At 40.1% G+C, this 19748-nt stretch overlaps 2 protein-coding genes across 2 annotated transcripts in view; both read left to right on the top strand.

The window, feature by feature from the left end:
• Window positions 1-1496, top strand: part of LOC103802126 (homeobox protein CDX-1-like) — a 14489-nt gene extending 12993 nt beyond the window's left edge. The window contains exon 3 of the mRNA XM_009074578.1: window positions 1233-1496. Within this exon, the coding sequence (XP_009072826.1) occupies window positions 1233-1496 (264 nt within the window). The remainder of the gene's footprint in view (window positions 1-1232) is intronic.
• A 9285-nt stretch (window positions 1497-10781) lies between these two features.
• LOC103802124 (homeobox protein CDX-4-like) lies at window positions 10782-19274 on the top strand. Its single transcript, XM_009074576.1, has 3 exons — window positions 10782-11211; window positions 16174-16319; window positions 19068-19274. The coding sequence occupies exons 1-3, from the start codon at window positions 10782-10784 to the stop codon at window positions 19272-19274; spliced, it is 783 nt and encodes a 260-aa protein (XP_009072824.1).
• Window positions 19275-19748: the final 474 nt, after the last annotated feature.

Genomic DNA, 19748 nt, shown 5'->3' with positions numbered 1-19748 from the left:
TTTCTAGTTTCTAGCAAAATACAGCTAAACAGATCAGTATTTCTCAGCAAACCATTGATTTTTCTTTGAGTTATAGAAAATGGTGACAGAAGTGATTCCTTTGCAACTGAACACCAACAACACAACATACCTGGAATGAGGTAGCTTGATTTATTACACTAACTAGACATGATACAGAACCATTTCCAAGGATAACCAGCTGGTGTGCACAGCTTTAAATCTGCCATTCAGATCCAAAGACATTTCAGTTTCCACAGAAAATGCTATCACCCTTTCAAACCTCAGCAAGTTCTGCTGTATTTTCAATTGACCATTACTCAACTTCATCTGAAGTCCTCACTTGTTCCATCCTCACAAAACCCATATACTCTTCAATAGGTCCTTCATTTCTCCCAAAGGTGACTATGTGCCCGTGACAGAGCACTGACTGTGGTGTCAAGCAGTGCACTGTGTGGGAAGGAGCAGCAGCTTCTGGCTCCATCTCTGAATGCCATAAAAGGCACTCAGCTATTCAGGCACTGCTTATACAATATTTTGAATTAACACTGTGTACCAAGAGTAGTGCCCTGATGAAATTCTGCTCAGAAGTGTATTCCCACTGGCTTACACAGTGGAGCTCTCCAGTTAATGTGCAGCATCCAGTCAGGAAAGTTGTTGTGCCTCAGTTTCGAGGCCAATAACAGATTTTGTCTTGCCCTAAGGCATTTAGTTTTCAATTTAATGATACTCTGGTATTATTTTGGCCATCACGATGAGACAGGAGATTCTGTTCTGTTAGATTTTGTTTTAAAAAAGAAAATAAATCAAGGTTCATTCCATAAGTACCTCTTAAAAGTAAAACTAACACTGAATACCACTTTTTATCAAGGTATTACTAAATATCTCATTACCATAGAATCATCAAGGTGGGAAGCGACCTCTAAGATCATCAAATCCAACTGTTAACCTGTCACTCTGCTGTAACCCCTGAACCGTATCTTCCAGCACCAGATCCAGATGCCTCTTAAACACTTCCAGGGATGGTGACTCCACCACCTCCCTGAGCAACCTATTCCAGATAGGAAGGGTTACCTGTATGAAAAACAAGCACACAGCTCTCTTGTCTCAGTTTGCCACTGCCTTCCTCACTGCTCCTCATCCCACTGACTTTTCCTGTGATTCTGTGACTAAAGATGCAGAGGACACTGCATTCTGTTAGCAACTGAAAGCAATTTCCCTCTGCTCCTCTGCAGGTGAAGATCTGGTTCCAGAATCGCAGAGCCAAAGAAAGAAAATTAATGAAGAAGAAAATGACTCACTTTGATGGCAGTAGTCTCGGCTCTCTGCAGAGTGACTCTGGCTCTGTGAGCCCCATGCCAGGGCCTGACCAACAGACTCATTCAGAAATGCCCAGTTCCTTGTTCCCACCGCCTCCTCCTCCTCCTCCCACCACTCCGTTTCCCATGACTGGCTTGCCCCACAACGGGAACCTGCAGCAGGTAGTGGCCTCCCAGTGAGGCTGCCTGAGAGCCACTGCGGCACAGCCCTCTGCACCAGTCCCCGGAGCACTACAGTCTGCAGCGAGGACAGCTGGGGCTGTTTGCCAGAGTCCCCAGCATGACACACTTTGGGGCACATAAGCTTCAAGTACAGTAAACCAAGAGCCACTTGTCAGGTCTGCAGCATAGCACAAGTTCCCAAGGGCCACAGAACTGCTGTGTGCCAGGAGTCCTAGTGGCAGGGAGCCTCTGGGAGAGGGTGCCATGTGCCACAAGGCAAGCAGCCCTCCAGCCAGGGAGCAGCTGGGGAGACACTGGGAGGGAGAGCTGAGGACTAGATACAGCCCCTTGTACAGTACACTGCAGACAAAGGAAAGCACAAAGCAGGCCCCAGGCAATCCCCCATTGCTGAGGCAGCACCAGCAGCTGTACCCAAGTGACTGTCCGTCCCTCGCCCCCAGGTGAAGAGAATATTCCTTCTCCTTTGATCTCCACACAGGTTCCACATACTAATCTCACTCTCACGGACTTTACACAAGGATCTTGATAAATGAAAACCTGGCTTATGTGCTTTGACCTCCTTGATAGAAAGCCTGGATCCTGGTGGTTGCACTCACTACATGTTAAGGGCAAAGGTCAGGGATGAGCTTTTTGGAATGTTTTGGGTTTGACAGGTATGATTTCCAATGCTCCATACACTGGTATAAACATGCACTCTTCAACTTTACTATAAATGTTTTGGAAACATTCTGGAATTTAGAATCTTGACCCAAGTTCCTTTTTGGTCCAAGAAAGTGCATGTCAGACTCCTCTTGTATCCTCAAATAAAGAGCAGAGGAGGGCAGAAATCCTTTTTAAAAGCGTAGGTATTTTGAAAAGTGACTGCATTTCATGGGACAGCAGAGCACATGGAGAACGATGCAATCACTGCATTCAGCCAATTTTAAATTAGCTGTTGTGACACTAAAAAAATCTGAGAAGCCAAATCAATGAAAGACAAAGCAAACACAATACTTGACTGAAATATAAGCTCTCAGCATTTTTAAAGTGGGTCTTAATTCCTGAAGTGCTGATCCCTTCCATACTAAGCAGAATTTGGTAGGTAATCAGTACTTAAGAATAATCCTGATGCTTCCTAATATGACTCCCAACTGCATGTGCATAACTTCTGCCTGCATAGGGAAAATTTTTAAAGCACACAAGTGATTTGGGAATTTATATCCTTGCTGTCAAAAGCAGTTCAGAAATCTAGGATGCCTATCCTCACTATTTCCATCAAGGTGTCCTCTGAAATGTCTCTGTCACTGTTGCAAACAAGACTTAGAAGCATTAAGTCATTTAGGCACTATATTCTTTTTTTTCCTTAATTATAACAAATAGTACTATTAGAGCATCAAAATGTTGGTAATATTACTTTGTATATAAAGAACATTAAAATAAATAACTTTTTTCATAACCATTTTCCAATGTGGTATCAGCTCCTGTAGCAAGTGAACATGTAGTTTCCTGATTAGTTTGTTACTGAATTGCAGTATCAGATTTAAAGGGAGGGTGATGGTAAAAAATCTTATAGAAATTAGAGGAGCATGGTGAGAACAGGATGGTTCAGGGAGCTGGCAGTTTTCACTACTTCTTTGTTTTATTTATCATTTTATGGTTGCAAGAAGGACAGCACTAAATAAAAGTTCACCTTCAAATGAGACATAAAGCACACTGTAAAATTCCCACTCCTCCCTGTCACAATGGTGATCCATTTGCTGGCAACAGCAATCTGGAGCTTTGCACAGGTAACACAAGGGAGAGGAAGAAACTGCAATTCAAAGTTCAGCAACAGAAAGACTCTGATTTCCACAGGGTATGAAAAGCAGAACATGACAAACAGCATGTGGGAACAACAGCGATTTACCATCCATACTGATGAGTATGGCAACCAAACCAAACCACTGCTCTCCCAAAAGAGAGATCCACTGGATATATCCAAAAGAGGAATCCAGTGGAAATACTCAGCACAGCCATTATGTCTACGAGGGAAACGCTAGAGAGATTTTACCTATGGTTCACATACACACATATATTTTCCTTAACAGAGACTGGAAAATGTCCAACAAGAAAAGCCTTCTCAGACTGGCCAATTAAACACACTGCTGCTTGCAGACTAGAGAAAAAAAAACAATGAAAATGTCCAGATTTAGACTTCCAAAAGATAGGAATACAGAGGGAAACTTTGTCTTTTGTACTGATATACAATAACTTAAGACCTAGTTCTAGCTAGATGCCCAGAAGTCTGGCCCCAGGGCTCTGCAGAAGCAAGAGCACAGCTACCTATGTTAATCACATTTCTGTGGCACAGCTTAATTTGGTATTAATATTTTTAAAAGAAAAAAAAAGTACTTCAAGAAAGAACTTTAAGAAATATGCCTGAGCACAACTTCTTTCTCTTTCAAATTATTTGACCATCATTCAAAGAGAGTGGGATCTGGCAAAACGACCTGGTTTATCTTGTTTACATGTAGAAGAGTTATTGAGGAAGATAAGTGACCACTTTGAAGATCTGCCTCATTTCTGCTCCAGTTTGCTGAAAGCATGCTTGCTATAGGTTGCTATGTGTTTCCAATCAGAACTTGTTAAGTACACAGAATAAGGCTGGATTTTATTTGCAGAAGCACATGTTCAAAGGTTAAAATTTATTGCTCCAAAAGCTGTATCTATAAACCAGGGCAATACCTTAGAGATTATTAACCTTCTAGTTATGCCAAGATGTGTTTTAAGTAGTTTGATTTTATTTTTTTTGGTAAAACTTACCAGCAATCTATTAAACTATTTATTTTCAATGTGCTTTAATCCTTTAAAGAGTTGACCACCACATCCCAGAGTTATTTTTCTCTGAGAAGCTTGTGCAGGGCTGTTGCTCAGATGATGTATTGTGTATAATTAAAAATAAGAGAGACATAAAACTGGAGCCAAATCAACTGAAATAATTTTGGTCCAGCATTGTGAGTCATGAAATGCTGATGCCAATCCTCGGGATAATTCTTTCTTTCTGACTTTGGGTGTAGCATATAACTTATCACTTTTATCACATCTGAACACTAGGGACTAAAGCAGAGTGCTGTGAAGATTGATTGGTTGTTAGGGTAGTGCCTTGAAGAAGAAAAGCATACCTTAGACTATATCACAAGAATATCTAAGCCCTTAATCCTAATTGTGATTAAAAGAGTGATCAAGGAATAGCCAACTTTCAGAGGAATTCACTACCCTTTAGACCCCATTTCCCAGCAAGAATTGTGATCTATATGGTACAAAAAAATTGAGAGCAGCATAGCAAACAGGACCTCCTACAAAACCTCCACACAACTAAGCAAGATTCACAATTCAAAACGATATTTCTAAACCAAAAAACTTCAAGCATTGCTTAAGGGTTATGCAATCATCAATGTACATAAAAGAGAGCATCAAGTATGTGCCACTTCACTCTATCTGGGAGTACAAAAGAAGAGTTAAACCTGTGCAAGAGAGATGCCAGTCTCCCAGGCCCATAAACCAGGCATGGCAAAGAGAGAGGGCAATGGACTCCTTTGTTACCTCAGGCAGGAAAACCATCCCAAAGAGCACCCTGAGGACTCAACAGTGAGCACCCAATAATCCCACCCAGCTATACCTGGTCAGCAGAGATAGCTCAGTATGTGGGAGCCCTGCAGGGCTCAGGAGGGAAGCCAAGTAAATGGCAATAGAGGATTTGCTGTTCAGTTTGATGGTTCTGCTAAGAGAATCAATTCACCCTGGGCTCACATGCAGCTCTGGAACTCCTGCTGCACTCAGGCTGCTTGTGGAGCACACATACTCTTATTACTGTCAGTATTGATTTGGTAGCAGATTTTAAATCATCTGGATTTCAGAATGGTAAAACCCTCCTTTATCTTCAGACTATTCTTTATTGGCAAAAGCAACACTGATGCAGATCATACATGAAATATAGTATGATTCATAGTTTCACAGTATGTTAAGGGGTTGGAATGGACCTTAGAGAGTATATACTACCAACTCTCTGCCCTGGGAGGGGCAACCTGCCCCACCAGACCAGGCTGCTCAAGGCTTTATCCAACCTGGCTTTGAATACTGCCAGGGTTGGGGCAGCCACAGCCTCCCTGAGCATATATTGTCACTACTTTTAATAAAGCACATTTTAACACTTAGGAATTAAAGATAAATCATTGTTAGCAGCAGTTAGAAAAACAGTAGTGGAGTAGATAGAAGGGTAAATACAATCAGCTTTCAACAAGACACTTTTCATCTTTTTTCAAAAGGATTTGTTAACAAGCAAAATTTCAGAGCATGAAATTAAGAACGAAACCACTGAGGAAGGCTTCACAGCCAACTGACATCTTTATTTTTTCTGCTGCTCTCTTATGAAACACAAATACACATGAGGGATCAGAAACACATAGAGCAGAACTGAAATTTGTAATATATCCCTCTTTCCTTTGCCCCAGCAGAGTTTAGTTTAGCAAGTGAAAACAGCTCAGCTAGCATGGCTCATTCAGTTCTCTAGGCTGTGCCACATCTGCCACATGCAATGTGACATGTGCTTGCATTTCAAGCCCTGAAAATGAGAACTAACTAGAGTGTTGTATATTTAAAAGCCCAATTAAAAAGGGCAAATAAAATTTTCAGAAGCTTTGTGTTTGTAGAATCTTCAGTAAAAGTAAGAGCAGGCTCTTCAGCTGTGTTTTAAAATTTTTAAACCATCTGCCTTCCTTCATCACTAGTTGGATTTTTTTCCCAACAGAACTGCCCTCAGTTGACAGCAAACCCAGAGAGGTCGTGGATTCTCCCTCACTGGAGGTATTCAAGAACCATCTGGGTGCAATCCTGAGCCATGTGCTCTAGGGTGGCCCTGCTCGAGTAGGGAGGCTGGGCCAGATGACCCACTGTGGACCCTTCTAACCTAACTGATTCTGTGATACCACATACTGACTGACTTTCCCTCAAGATTCATACAGCTAACTATTCCTTTTAGGAGGAATGGGTGTGCATGCAAAGCCCAGCTTGAATATAGGATCAACAATGCCTCTGAACTACCAGCAATACATCGTTCACTAACAAAGTCCATAGCTAGCCATTCCCTTTACATTCCAAGCATGCAGTTGTAAAGGTATGGGCAAGAAGCATTCCTAAGCCTGAAGTGTTATTAGAGTGGTCATCTGGAGGCAAGAAAACAAACATCTCTTCCTACCACCTTAGCCAAATGGGGCACACTAAGCTCACCTGCATTTTTAGTCTCACAAACAAGAAAGACTGCATATAATTTTCAAGCCTCAAAGACAGATTTGTTTCTTCTTATCTCCATGTAAAAGGAAGAGTAATTTTATGAGCAAGGGTTCTAATAAAAACTATCACAGTTGTAAACACCTTTAATGTAAGGTATTGTTGGACAGGCAAGTTTTAATCTACCAGTAGTCCTGGAATTGCAGTTATAATAGCTGTCATTAAAACACTTAATTGCACGTTTGTGATTGTTATTATCACCCAGTTTGGAACTGCTGTCTAGAACAACACATGTACTATAGTGCACCATCTCCACTGCTCTACAAACCAAACCTATATAGTTCCAGTGGGTAGCACCACACTTATTATTGCTGCATTTTCATCAACCACTTGTTAGAAAACTAGAAAAATTTCTTCCTCAAAGATCTCAAAGTACATTTCATTTTACACACATAGAACTTCTCTTCAACAACCACTGAAGCAAGTCCTTTGGACACTGGCTTAGTAGATAAATCATACCTGGCACCTGGCATTTGGACAGGTGGAGGAAAAAAGCAACCCTGGAGTTCAGTTGCTCTGGCAATCCCTCTCTCTGGAGCATGCCAAAGAGCACAGCACTCTTGCTGCCACTACCACACAGATCCTTCCTGTTCTGCCTTTATTACCCACCACAGAAAAATGGTACAAATACAAACCTTCACATGAAGAGATGTCCAGATGTCCAGCCCACTGCCTCGGAACTGCTTTCACTTTCCCACCGCCCCAAAAAGGAGAGGGCCCACATTCCACAACCACTTTATGCAGGCAGCACACTAGCCCTTCCTTGACCACCAGCAACCCATTGCCATCCCCTCACAGTGCAAATATGGACAAGAAAAGGGCTGTTCACTTTTTTTCCTCCTTTTGTTTATTTTCCTGACAGCCATGCTCACTAGAAGCATCCCTGGGACTACAGTGTAAGCTATTGCTATACACTGAAGGTGCACTGGTTCTGGGGCTCTGAAGCTACTGACATGCTGGACCTGAGCAGGAAGGACCCATGCCTGGCCAGGAAATGGTTCTTGGGGAGGCAGACTGAGATTAACAGTCATAGAATCATATGTTATCAAGGTTGGAGGAGACCTCCAAGATCATCAAGTCCAACCAATAGCCTGTCACTGCTGTTTAACCCCTAAACATGAAACCGTATCTTCCAGCACCAGATCCAGACACCTCTTAAACACCTCCAGGGATGGTGACTCCACCATCTCCCTGAGCAACCTATTCCAATACCTGACCACCAGTCAACTAGCTCTCAAAAGACATTAACTCCAAAATTGTGGTGGCCTCAAACTACTAGACAACACACAAAGGTACTGGTTCTCTTTAGTATCTCCACATTGTTCTGTTACACAAAATAGGAGACATAGAGTCAGGGTGCAGAAGATCATTTGAACATTGCTATTCAGTTATCTTATTCTCACTTTGGTGTTAAAAATCTGCAGTCCTACCCAGCAATCTTATCCTGCTATGTAAATCTTTTTAAACAAAATGCCTTATTCAAAGCTGACTATTGTGAGCAGATACCAAATCAGTGTAGCAATTTGCCATCGGCGTATCTTGATCTAATTACGTTCTGGAAAGAATCGAAATAGATCTAAAGAAAATTCAGATAATGGAACAGGCAGAACAAGAAAGGGAAAGGAGGAGCATAAACAAAAGATAAAAGAAGAACAGAGAATAAAGGATAAAGCCCTGAGATATGAAAAATAGGATTAGGTGATACTGAAATTGTGGGGGGTATGTGCAGAGGCACCTCAGAAAGAAAGAGGAACACCAGGGATTAAAAATGTTACCATCATCTAATAAAGTCTATGAAATTCCATGTCAGTCAGAGATGAGAAATTGGTGTGCTTAGGAGTGAAAGTCAGACAATGGGTCTGACCATTGTCCATAATCATAGATTCACAGTCATGTCTCTCCCTGCTGATTCCACTTGCCCAAGCTGCCATCACTGCAAGCAGCCTACAGACATATGCGTTCACCATAGATTGAACTATGCCAATGGGTTTCAGATGCTGCCAATTAAGACATAACTTCCCCTCCTATGGATCTGCCTATGACTGACCACTCTGCCTAACATCCAGCAATACATAGGAATTTAACTGGTGGCACAATGCTCCCAAGTAGGCCAAAGATTCCAAGGACAATTCCAGTACAGGAAACATATCTTGTTTAACTTGGATGATGCTCAGTGGAGTTCTTTGTTCTTTTTAGTACACATCATGACTAAGAAGTCTGTGGGCTCTCAAAAATTGTATTACAATTCCTTTTCTTTCAAGTTAAAGAGTCTCTTTTGATTTAATTTTAATGTCTATTTTTGTAAGGGTACACCAATTTCAGAAAGTCTTACTTTTTCCATGTCCTATCCCAGGATGCAACTTTCCTCAGTACTCTCATGACCCAAATAATTAATGCAAAATTCTATAGATGTAGCAAAATTAATTATAAAGATTTTCTACAATCCTTAGTAAAAATTATTTCCTTAAAAAAAACCCAAAACAAAACAAAAAACCAAACCCCAGGCAGAAAAGGAATATCTTTCCTGACTGTAAGTACACATTTAGAATCCTTTAGTGCTGGAATTAGAAGGGATGTGTGAATACAAGTAGTGTCAAAATACAAAGGATGATGAATGAAAACCCACACCTTTGTAAAGGGAAACAACTCATTGTAATTTGCACCTCTTTTGCAAACATGCCCCTTACAAATAGCTCATTGCAAGGAAACCCATCCAAAATCAAAATACAGCAAATTCACTCCACAAATTATAGCTGCACAACCCAGAGAGGCAATTCTGAAGGCATGAGGTGTGGTTCAGTCCTCCGGTGTTAATATCAAGGTCTTAATAACAAGATATAAAACTCCCTCCAGAGAGAGTGGCCGCAGAGGGCACACATACACTGACCCAGAGAGCACCCGTGTGTGGGGTGCTTTTCAGAGCAGCATCAGGGCTGAGCCACTAACTTAACAACCCAGATGTCTCTCTCTGCTGATTTCACTTGCCCAAGCTCCCACCACTGAAAGCAGACTATATAGCCAGCAGCTTCAGAGCAAGGATCCAGCCTCCTTTCAGGCAGATAAAGGTTGTCTTGAAACAGAAGCCAACAATATTACTGGGCCTAATCAAAGACTTTTTTCACTACTTTTTACAGTCATTTTCTTTGTACATGTGGCACCATCTTTGTTAGGAAGATTTATTGTCTGCTTTTTCAAATTTATCAGTTTGCAATGGCCACCAGATGAACAGATCCTTTAAATCACTCTGTATGGGGAGAGTGTGGACATGTGCCTTACAGTCAAGAGCTTTAAATTCTCCCATGCTGGAAAACCATTTACAAACATCAACCCCAAGCGGAAAAATTTCGAGACAGTTGCACTCAAGACATGCTGTTTACAAAGTGCTCTGTATTATGAAGTTATTGACTACAATTATTCAAACTGAATGTATCCCTTAAAAAGTAAAAATGAGATTTTTTTTCTAGTATCTGAGAAATTAAGACAGTAAGAGATTTACTTGTTGATAACACACCACAAAATAAAGGTTTCAGTCAAGAATCACTTGAATGCTAAACATTGCTATTATAGTTACCACTGCAATTTCTTTTAAATCTATTTACTTCACTATTTAAGTTAGAAACACAAGCCACTGTTGCATCACCCTACAGTACTGGGATCACTGTAGAATATCAGGGAAGGATAACAGGATAGATAAAAGTTCTCTGAAAGAGAAAGCAGCAGAAAGGTGGGGTTGGCCAGCCCTTCATTTGAATGTAAATGTAATTATGAGGCAGGCAGTTAGGCTGACGTCAGACAAGATCTTGGTAAACCATTACCACCAGCACCTGGTAACACAGTTGATAATAAAAGAGGATGAAGTAGAAGATTCCAAGCAGAGTGGCATTATTAGAGAAAACCAAACACAATTATTTTTAAGCAGCATAAAAACATAGGGAAGAACAAGATGTTGTGACAAGGTATTTACAACCTGTGACAACCATGTACGTGAGCTCGCTCTTGGATAAGGACAGCAGCATGTACCCAGGATCTGCAAGGGCTAACAACAACCTGCCAGTGCAAAACTTTGTGTCTACTCCACCCTATTCAGATTACATGGGATACCATCATGTGCCAACTCTGGACACCCACGGACAGCCAGCAGGAACCTGGGGATCCCACTATGGCCCACAGAGGGAGGACTGGAACGCGTACGGCCCAGGACCTTCCAGCACGGTCGCTGCTGCACAGATCAGTGGCTCATCTCCTGGACAGGTCTCCTACAGCTCTGCTGATTACAGCTCCCTCCATCCCGCTGGAGCTGGGGGGTTACCTCCTGTAGATACAATTACTGCACAGCAAATCTCTTCCAACAGCCAAAGGCACAGCTCTTATGAGTGGATGAGGAAAACGGTGCAAGCTAACACTACTGGTAAGTGTATATTCAACTTTCAACCTCAGAAAGCATCTTCTGCTATCACTGGTCTTAGAAATAATTAACTCTACTTGAAGCACATAGGTTGGTGGGTCATTTAGGACATGTATTTAACCTACTGCTGTTTAATGCAGTTTTAACTAAATTTGTGCTAGTTTCCCTTTTTGCCTGCAAAGGCTCTATGGGGTCACTTCGGTGGAATGGCTGGGGTGGTTACACATGGCTGCAGCTCAAGTCCAGGAATCTCTGTTGTGACATCCTGTAAAGCATTTTCTGTGAGAAACACAGTAATCTTGAAAGTGTTATGGAACCATGAATGCAGCAACATTTAACAGTTCCAGGCAAAATATCACAACATTGTTTGGTGCCGCAAGGTAAATATCAATCTAAAATCAGGCTGATCTTTCTCAACCTTGCAGACTTTTCAATAATTTTAAAGAAAGTTATGTGCTTTGATCTAACTGTAGTGATAATGCAATTATCTGCTGCTTTTCCTGTGTCTTTTATTTTTTCTACTCATATCTATTAGGTGAGAAGAAATATTCCTAGAGAAGTAACCTGACTCAAACAGTCAGCAGAGACTATTTTGTTTGCTGATCACATAACTCCTCAGTTAAACTTCCTTTTCATTAAGTTTCACATCAGTTTTACCTGTTTTTCTCACACACCAGAATTTTGCAGCTTTCCACAATGAGACTATTAAACTCACTTTCCTGCAAGTGTGTGTCCTTGTCACTAGCTGCACGCCAGAGGAACCCTCCCCTGTATATTCCCAAGGTGTAAATCGGGTGTAGCAAGGTTTGCTAAATCTATTGTTAAGGTTAAAAGTAGTAAGTGTGTGTTAGGGAGCATCAAAGAAAATGCTGTAAAGAGAGAAGAGCAATTACAATTGGAGCAACCTCAGAAAATCAGCACTGCTGCTGCAGACAGAATTCTCCTTCAATGGTTATTGCTCAGGAGCAAAATTAGCCTGGTAATTGTTTCTTAATTATAAAGCAGACACACACTGTTTTCCTACTGTTAGCCAATACAAAATGCCTAGTGAACACTAAGATATCACAGTGCCATCCTTCTACCTGGAGCCTTTACAAAGGTCTTCAAAGCCAGGCAGATTTGTAGTCTGCTTTTCCCCCCTTATGGATACTCATGTAAATCACAGTAACTTCATTAGCATCATCGGAGATTTCCAGGTGTAGAAATGATGCAAGACTTGAGTGCAGACCAAATTCAGCCAAGACTGCTGAATGCCAATGAGGCAACCCTGTGTCATGGTGTCACTGCATTTTAAACGTGTTTGCACTCTTAGAGAATAACACAGACTTAAAAACCCAAATCCCAGTTTTACACTTATTGAACAGGCTTGGAAGACCTTGAAAGGTTTCTCACACGCCTGTTCAAATTTATAAAATATATTTGCAATTCAGAGCTATGGTTTGTGCTTAAATTCATCTCTAGGCTGAAAAGCACTTTCACAGAATGTATTACACACATGCTGAAATACTTTATGAACCATTCGGGACAGGTGAAACAGGGCCCATCAATAGCTGCATGCCCTGAGGCTGTGCATTCCTGGAGCCCAATCCTCTGAAGTGTTAAAAACAGCTCACACATGTGAGCTTCACCCAGCTTCAAAAACAGGATTGGGAGAGTAAAACACAAATGTGGTAATTGTGCAAAACAAGAAAAGTACCAAATAGATTTGAGGTTTCATTTGTGGTTTTATAAAACTGGAAAATTTTAATATGGCACATAAATCTTGTGTTAAATAAAATGAAATTCAAACAAATGACGAGGCTAAATTATGCATCTAACTGCTCTGTATTACGTTATCAATGTTTTCTATAGCTCTGTATTACCTTATCAATGTTTTCTATAGGAGAAAACTGACCTGATGCCATTATAAACCTCTTTGAAACACACTTGCTTTCTGCTTTTCCTTATTGCTGTAATATCACTCATGTTATCAAAGCAGCTACTGGCTCCTCTCCTTCAATATTATCACAGCTTAATACAGGTAATTGCCTTAAAATTCCAGAATTCCGGCCCTAAACCCTACAAATATATTTATATGCTAAATATGTGTATGTCCCTAACTTCACCAGTGGCGTGTACTTGTATCCACATATGTGAGAAGCATGGAATAACAGAGATAAAAACACATCTAATTAAATGAAGGAGCCTAGGGAAATACTGTCCTAAAGACAATGGGAATTATTTGGGGAGACTGGATGTCTCTTGGAATTTTTTTCCTCTCTATTTAGACTCTGTTAAATACACTACACTCTGATTCGATATTTGTATTTAACATTTTATACCAAAAAAATCCAACTGCAGGAAAAGTGAAATTAAAATTTACCTCATCAAGTCAATCTTCAGGATGAAACAACATCACAAACATAGAAGTACTGTCTTTTCAACAGATAAAATGTGACTTGAAATTTTATATTCTCTGATGAAAAGACAGGAACTGTACATTCAGAACCAAACATTTCTTTCCCCTTCAAACACACAGACATTGGCAATAAACATTTCTTGGTAAAGATATCTTCCTGGTCAGGCTATCAAAGTGAGGGAAAGAACATCTAAAGAATTCCTCAGTCTGATCCTGGTTTTACTAAAAATGTATGATAAAATGCCCCATCAACTTCAGTTATGCAAGAGCAGAACTTCAAATTAATTTCTAAAATCTGTGTAATCAGCAATGTCAAAAACAAGTACTTTCCGAGAGGAAGTGATGCTTCAAAGATGAAATGTACTTGGTAAAGGTATCTACAGGGCCTAGAAAACAGGTTTTGTACCTTTTAAAACTTCATATGAAACTTCATCTGGGAACGACCCTGCTCAGAGAGAGAAGGAACTTTTAGGGGACTAAACAAAAGGAGGACACTATTTTCATATGTTGCAAGCTCAGCCTCAGGGTGTTTTTTAACTATAGCCAGCACATTTTATGCCTTTGTTTAAACAAGCAATGATGTACAAGTAATTCAGATTACATCACAGCAGAAACACGGGCAGAAAGTAAAATAGAAAATCAGGAAAAAAAGCCAGGCCCCTGCTCTAATGCTAATTTATTTTGCTTTGTAAACTAGTTGTGACATCTATTTTCCACTGGCCTACATTGTCTGAGGTTTTGAGGCCTATCTGTCATATTGAGGCAACAGACCCTTTTAGCACTTCACTTTGCTTTGATATGCAGTCTTGTCTCTTCCTTCTCCTTCTTTTCTTCAGGAGTTATATTGCCGGAAAGGGTGATGATTTTCACAGCAAATAAAGAGGCCTTCTCCCAGCTTTATTGTCTTCAGAAGAAATGCTCTGTGAATTTTATGACCAAGGGGAATGGGGAAAACTACTCCTTTTCTCCACCCCCTCAAATCATGGCTATATTTGCTGATTATAGTGCAGCCGGAATAACCTTGTTGAATTTTAACTTGTTTTCAAAGCTCACCTCGAAGGCCTCAGTTCAGAAGGCACCTGAATATCTATACTACTGTTAGCATTATAACTAGCACTTAGGGCAAATATTTCAATGCCAACAATTTGTTCCTTGAAAAAAGAAAACTTAGTTGGATGTTTGGTTTAGTCCTGCAAATTTAGGCAGGAAAATTTTGTATGCTGGAAGTGGAAGTGGCATAGGATTTGGGAAAAGATCTTTAATTATGTGTATTTCAAAATGTCTTAAACTATGTCTACCTCTGTCTTCTGATAAAAATATCACAGTCTGTCCTCAGTGTTGGTCCAAAGTTAAAGAGAACTGAGGAAAAAATATTCCTTCATCTATTTCTGTCCCTTTTTCCTCTGCTAAGATGAAAGAGTCTGGCATTTGTTTAGGGCTTGTAAATTCCAAACCAATTGGCTTGTGTTTCTGAATGTGAAAGGGGTTCTTGATAAGATCTCCTTGTCGCTCCTTTGTGTGGCGTGTGCTTCATCTTAACACCTCAATGGATTTTAGGGAACCACTTTAAAGGAGTCTTTGTCCTACAGTTTGTCCCAGAAGACTCACATCAAAAAAAACTGGGAAGATCAGAAGAAAAAGGAAAACTATCTAGCTGGCTGTTCAAAGTGCAAAAGAGAACAAATAATTTGAAAACTGATCTCTGTATTATTAAATGAAGAATTGTCTTAAAATCATGAGAGAGATATCTTCTAAACATTCACTAATGCTTCTCCTAACAGTATTTATCTAATATATCTAAGAATATTTCTTTTATACATTAGAGATAGGATGATCCTGAAATCCTTTCACAAGTACTTTATTGCCTCATCTTACAAATCGCCGAGTGCCTCCAACTCCAAAGGGAAGCCCAGCAGAGAGCACCCCCGGGAACACCTCCACAGGCATGCAGCACCTTGCACAACTGGACCTTTATGAAAAAATAAATTCAAATTATAACTGAACTTACAAGCATGTCCTGTGGCCACACAAGGAAGGGAAAGCATTTCTAGTAGTACATTTCTTTGTGTTAGAGAAGTGATCTTTAGTAACTCAAATAAAGAATTGGGCCATGGTACAACTAAACAAATCGTGCCTGAAGTTCAGTCTTGGAATCCTGTGTATTTATGCCATCACACACACAGAAGTCACTTCAACGAGCACTGAAATGAACTCCCTTTGATATTAATATAGCCAGCACCACTTATGCATGGCTATGAGTTATTTAAGCTGCTTCAGGGTGTTTATCACTTAAGAGCTTCACATTTAACTATGTGTTTACAGAGAGAGGGAAATAAAGAGGGAAAGACAGTTATGGCAACCAATACTCTCTTACTTCACCCTGCACCTCATATTCCTTCTCTATATCAAAAAAGCAATCCCATGTGAGTACTCCATAGTACTCATCTAATATGTACTCATTTAATGTCATGTAATGTAATGTAGTACTCATTTAATGTTTGTGAAATGTTTGAAGATGCTATGGAAAATCAAATTCAACCTACTACTACTATTTCTTTCCTAAACAGGTAAAACAAGAACAAAAGAAAAGTACCGAGTTGTTTACACAGACCATCAGAGACTAGAGTTAGAGAAGGAATTTCACTGCAACAGATACATTACAATAAGGAGAAAATCAGAACTTGCAGCAAACCTGGGACTATCCGAGAGACAGGTATGGAGAGCTCTGTCCCTGGTCACGTGGCACTACACAGTGCTGCTCTGGGGGACAGGGCAGCACACACTGCTGTACCCCAACGTGCTGTGATACAACCCCAGTACAGCTCCTGAGTCTGACACACACAGAACACACTACACAAATATTAAGAAATAGGCTAATTTGATAGGAACCTCCAATTACAGGTAACTAAACATTAGGAATTAATTTATATTAGGAAAGATATCTACTCATGTTCTAGCCTGCTAGAGAGCTAGAAATGAAACTGTGCAGCTTAGCACTATGTTCCCAACAGTTATCACATTCACAATTTTATTTCTTCTTGCAATCACACAAAATAATAGCCAGAAAACATCCAAAGCACTGGATATTTTTCAGCTGCAAGCCAGGAAAATTAAAACTCGGCAACCAAAGAGCAATCAAATGATATCTCTGTGGGATGTGTTGTTACAAATGTATTGCCACAGTTTTCCTCAGTCAGACCTCAGCATATTCAAGGGGTTTTGACAGTCTTGGATTTTCAAGTCGAGATCCCTTTTCGCTATTATTTTCACAGGTATTTCATAGACAGTAGTAGTTCAAACCTACTGTGTACAGGCTGCTTTAGGCTATAAAATTTGGTGCCAAATCTTTATGCCTATTATACACACAGATGTAGCCAAGAGTATCCATTCAGGGAACGTTCAAGTGCATACTCAGTTCCGTTGCTTTCTTGGAAAGCAGGTCTGTATCCATTCACATCAAGTACATATTTAATCTCTGCCCTGTATAAAGATCATTAGGCACAGACATGCTGTGTTCCTACAAAGACTAGAGGAATTGAAGATAAGAATTCCCTAAAATCCGTGTGTTGGAGAGCACATGTATGAAGCACAGCTCTGCAGTCTGCAGATAGAGCAACTGTTAGACCCAACCCTCCAGCATTGCAATGATTCTGCTACAGCTGGAGCATAACTCGTTGTCAGGAACTGCAGTGATATGACAAGGAGTAATTGGGATAAATTGAAAGAAGGAAAATTTAGATTAGGTATTAGGGAGAAATTTTTTCCAGTGAGGGTGGTGAGACACTGGCACAGGTTGCCCACAGAGGCTGTGGCTTTATCCAACCCTGGCAGTATTCACAGCCAGGTTGGATAAAGCCTTGGGCAACCTGATGTGGTGGGAGGTGTCCCTGCCTAGGGCAGGGGGTTGGGACTAGATGATCTCTAAGGTGCATAAGGGGAGATTTGATGATATTGAATAAGGCATCACATTTAACAACCAGATTAGCCCCCACAGGTAAATTTAAACTAGAGATTTAAATTTAAACTAGAGAATTGTACAATCTTTTGTTCCTTCTGAATATACATTCCCAGCTCCCTAAAATACCCTTCTCCTTCAGTGGCCTCCTCTGCTTCTGCATTGAGTCTGTGCAAGAACATGGAATAGAGAGGCACCAGTGCTGGAAATGGAGTCATGCATAAATAAACAATGGCATTTTAGGATCAAGCACTGAATTTTTATAAACAGATATTAGAGCAGTGATGTTCAATCCCAGATCCCAAGAGTACATAGATTGCACTCCACAGACTGTAAGTGGCCCCAGACAGTAAGAATGAAAACCAAGTCTGTCCTGGATGGATTGAAGTTTGTCATACAGTAGGATAGAGCTGCATTGGAAAATTTTCGGAGAACTGCAATTATGAAAGACTCAAACCCTCCACCTTAATGTTATGCGAGTTGGGTGATTTAGAACACAGACATGCCTGGAGTAACCAGTGATAACTGCATAAAACCAGCAGTTCCCTTTTGCATAGCTGAGGCTCCCAGTGCCACCAGTTTTTAACTGGTGAACTTCCTTCATTACACTTCAAGTACAATGTAGACAAAATACATACTTCATCTGTGTTTCTACAGCACTCATGACAGACAAAGCGAAATGCTTCCTAATGCCAGTACCAGAAAGGTAATAAAAATAAACAGAAAACAATAATGAGATTTTTAATACAAAGCAATGGGACAATTTTATCATATTGTATTCAAAACATCTTAAAGGATATCACAAAAAACTGTAAAGCAGGAACACAAACTTTCTACTCATTCACACAAGGAACAAAAATAGAGATACTTAAAGTAAAAGCAGATTTTGAACAGAGAGAAGACTTTATGCCTGCACAATTAGCCTGAGAAACTGTCATTAAGTAAAGATGATCTATCTATACACAACAATACATATGTTTCTGTAAAATATAGATATAAATATATAGGCCAGTGACAATCAAGATTTTCAAAATGCAGAAGAATATATGCACACACAACATAAACAAAGAAAAAGAACCCTCACTACTTGGATTTGAATTCATCTCTAACATAGAAAATACAGAAATATTCAAAATTACTCCATAAATGCATCTTCCTCCAGTCTGACACACACCATGGCAAAGCTGAGAGGATGAACTTGGTGGCCTCTCAGGCTCAATGATAATGTTGATTCCTGCCTTCCTAGATATAACACAGGACCTTCCCTTCACACTAGATATAAGAAAAGAAAGTCTTTTTCTATCAGTTATGATGCAGAAAATGAATACAGAACAATGCCACAACTTTTCACTGCACAAATTCAGTATTTTGGTTTGTGGTTTGTTCATTTTGGGGTGTTATTTTGTTTGGGTTTTTAATAGTGTTTGTAACATATCTGCATTTTCATTGTGTTATTCCTGTAAATATCTGCTTTGAATTAATCAGCTATAATTTGTAATGGCACAGGTGAAAATCTGGTTCCAGAATCGCCGAGCAAAAGAAAGGAAAATGATCAAGAAGAAAATTTCCCAGTTTGATGGCAGTGGGGGCTCAGCTCAGAGTGACTCTGGGTCACTCAGTCCCAACGAACTGTCCAGCTCTCTGTTCCCACCACCACATGGCATAAATGGATTACAGCCTAATGACATTCAGCAAGTCATAGTTTTAGAATGAACAGAGGAAAAAAACAATCAGGAAAAAAGAAAATCAAGACTGGATTTCCCCACCACTGCCCCCAGCCTTGAGAACTCAGCTTTGCAAAGGAACATGCAAATTTCACTGCCTGATTTCCATGTATGGGATCTGGGACTATTATAAAAATACTTTAATTATTGCAGAAGTCTCAGGGAACTTGTGCTGCTAAGATTCATCTCTCAAAATCTTTGACTAGCAGGTAATTTGCTTCAGATATTGACATGGAGAATGACACAATTGAAGATCCAAGTAAATGTAGTTCTAGTCTGATCATATATGTCTACAGAAAACTAAGTGAACTGATTATAAAATAGAGAACTATTGCCTAAACTCTGAGAAGCTGTGGGGGTTTGGGTTGTTACAGTTATATAATTAGAGTAAACTGTAGATGTTAATAAATATTCACACTTAAATGTACTGAAAAAATGCTACTTTTGGAAAACAACAGAATCA

The sequence above is a fragment of the Acanthisitta chloris genome, unplaced genomic scaffold (genome assembly GCF_000695815.1).
Source record: "Acanthisitta chloris isolate BGI_N310 unplaced genomic scaffold, ASM69581v1 scaffold17835, whole genome shotgun sequence".
Taxonomy (NCBI): domain Eukaryota; kingdom Metazoa; phylum Chordata; class Aves; order Passeriformes; family Acanthisittidae; genus Acanthisitta; species Acanthisitta chloris.
This window is presented reverse-complemented; position numbering and strand designations above follow the sequence as displayed.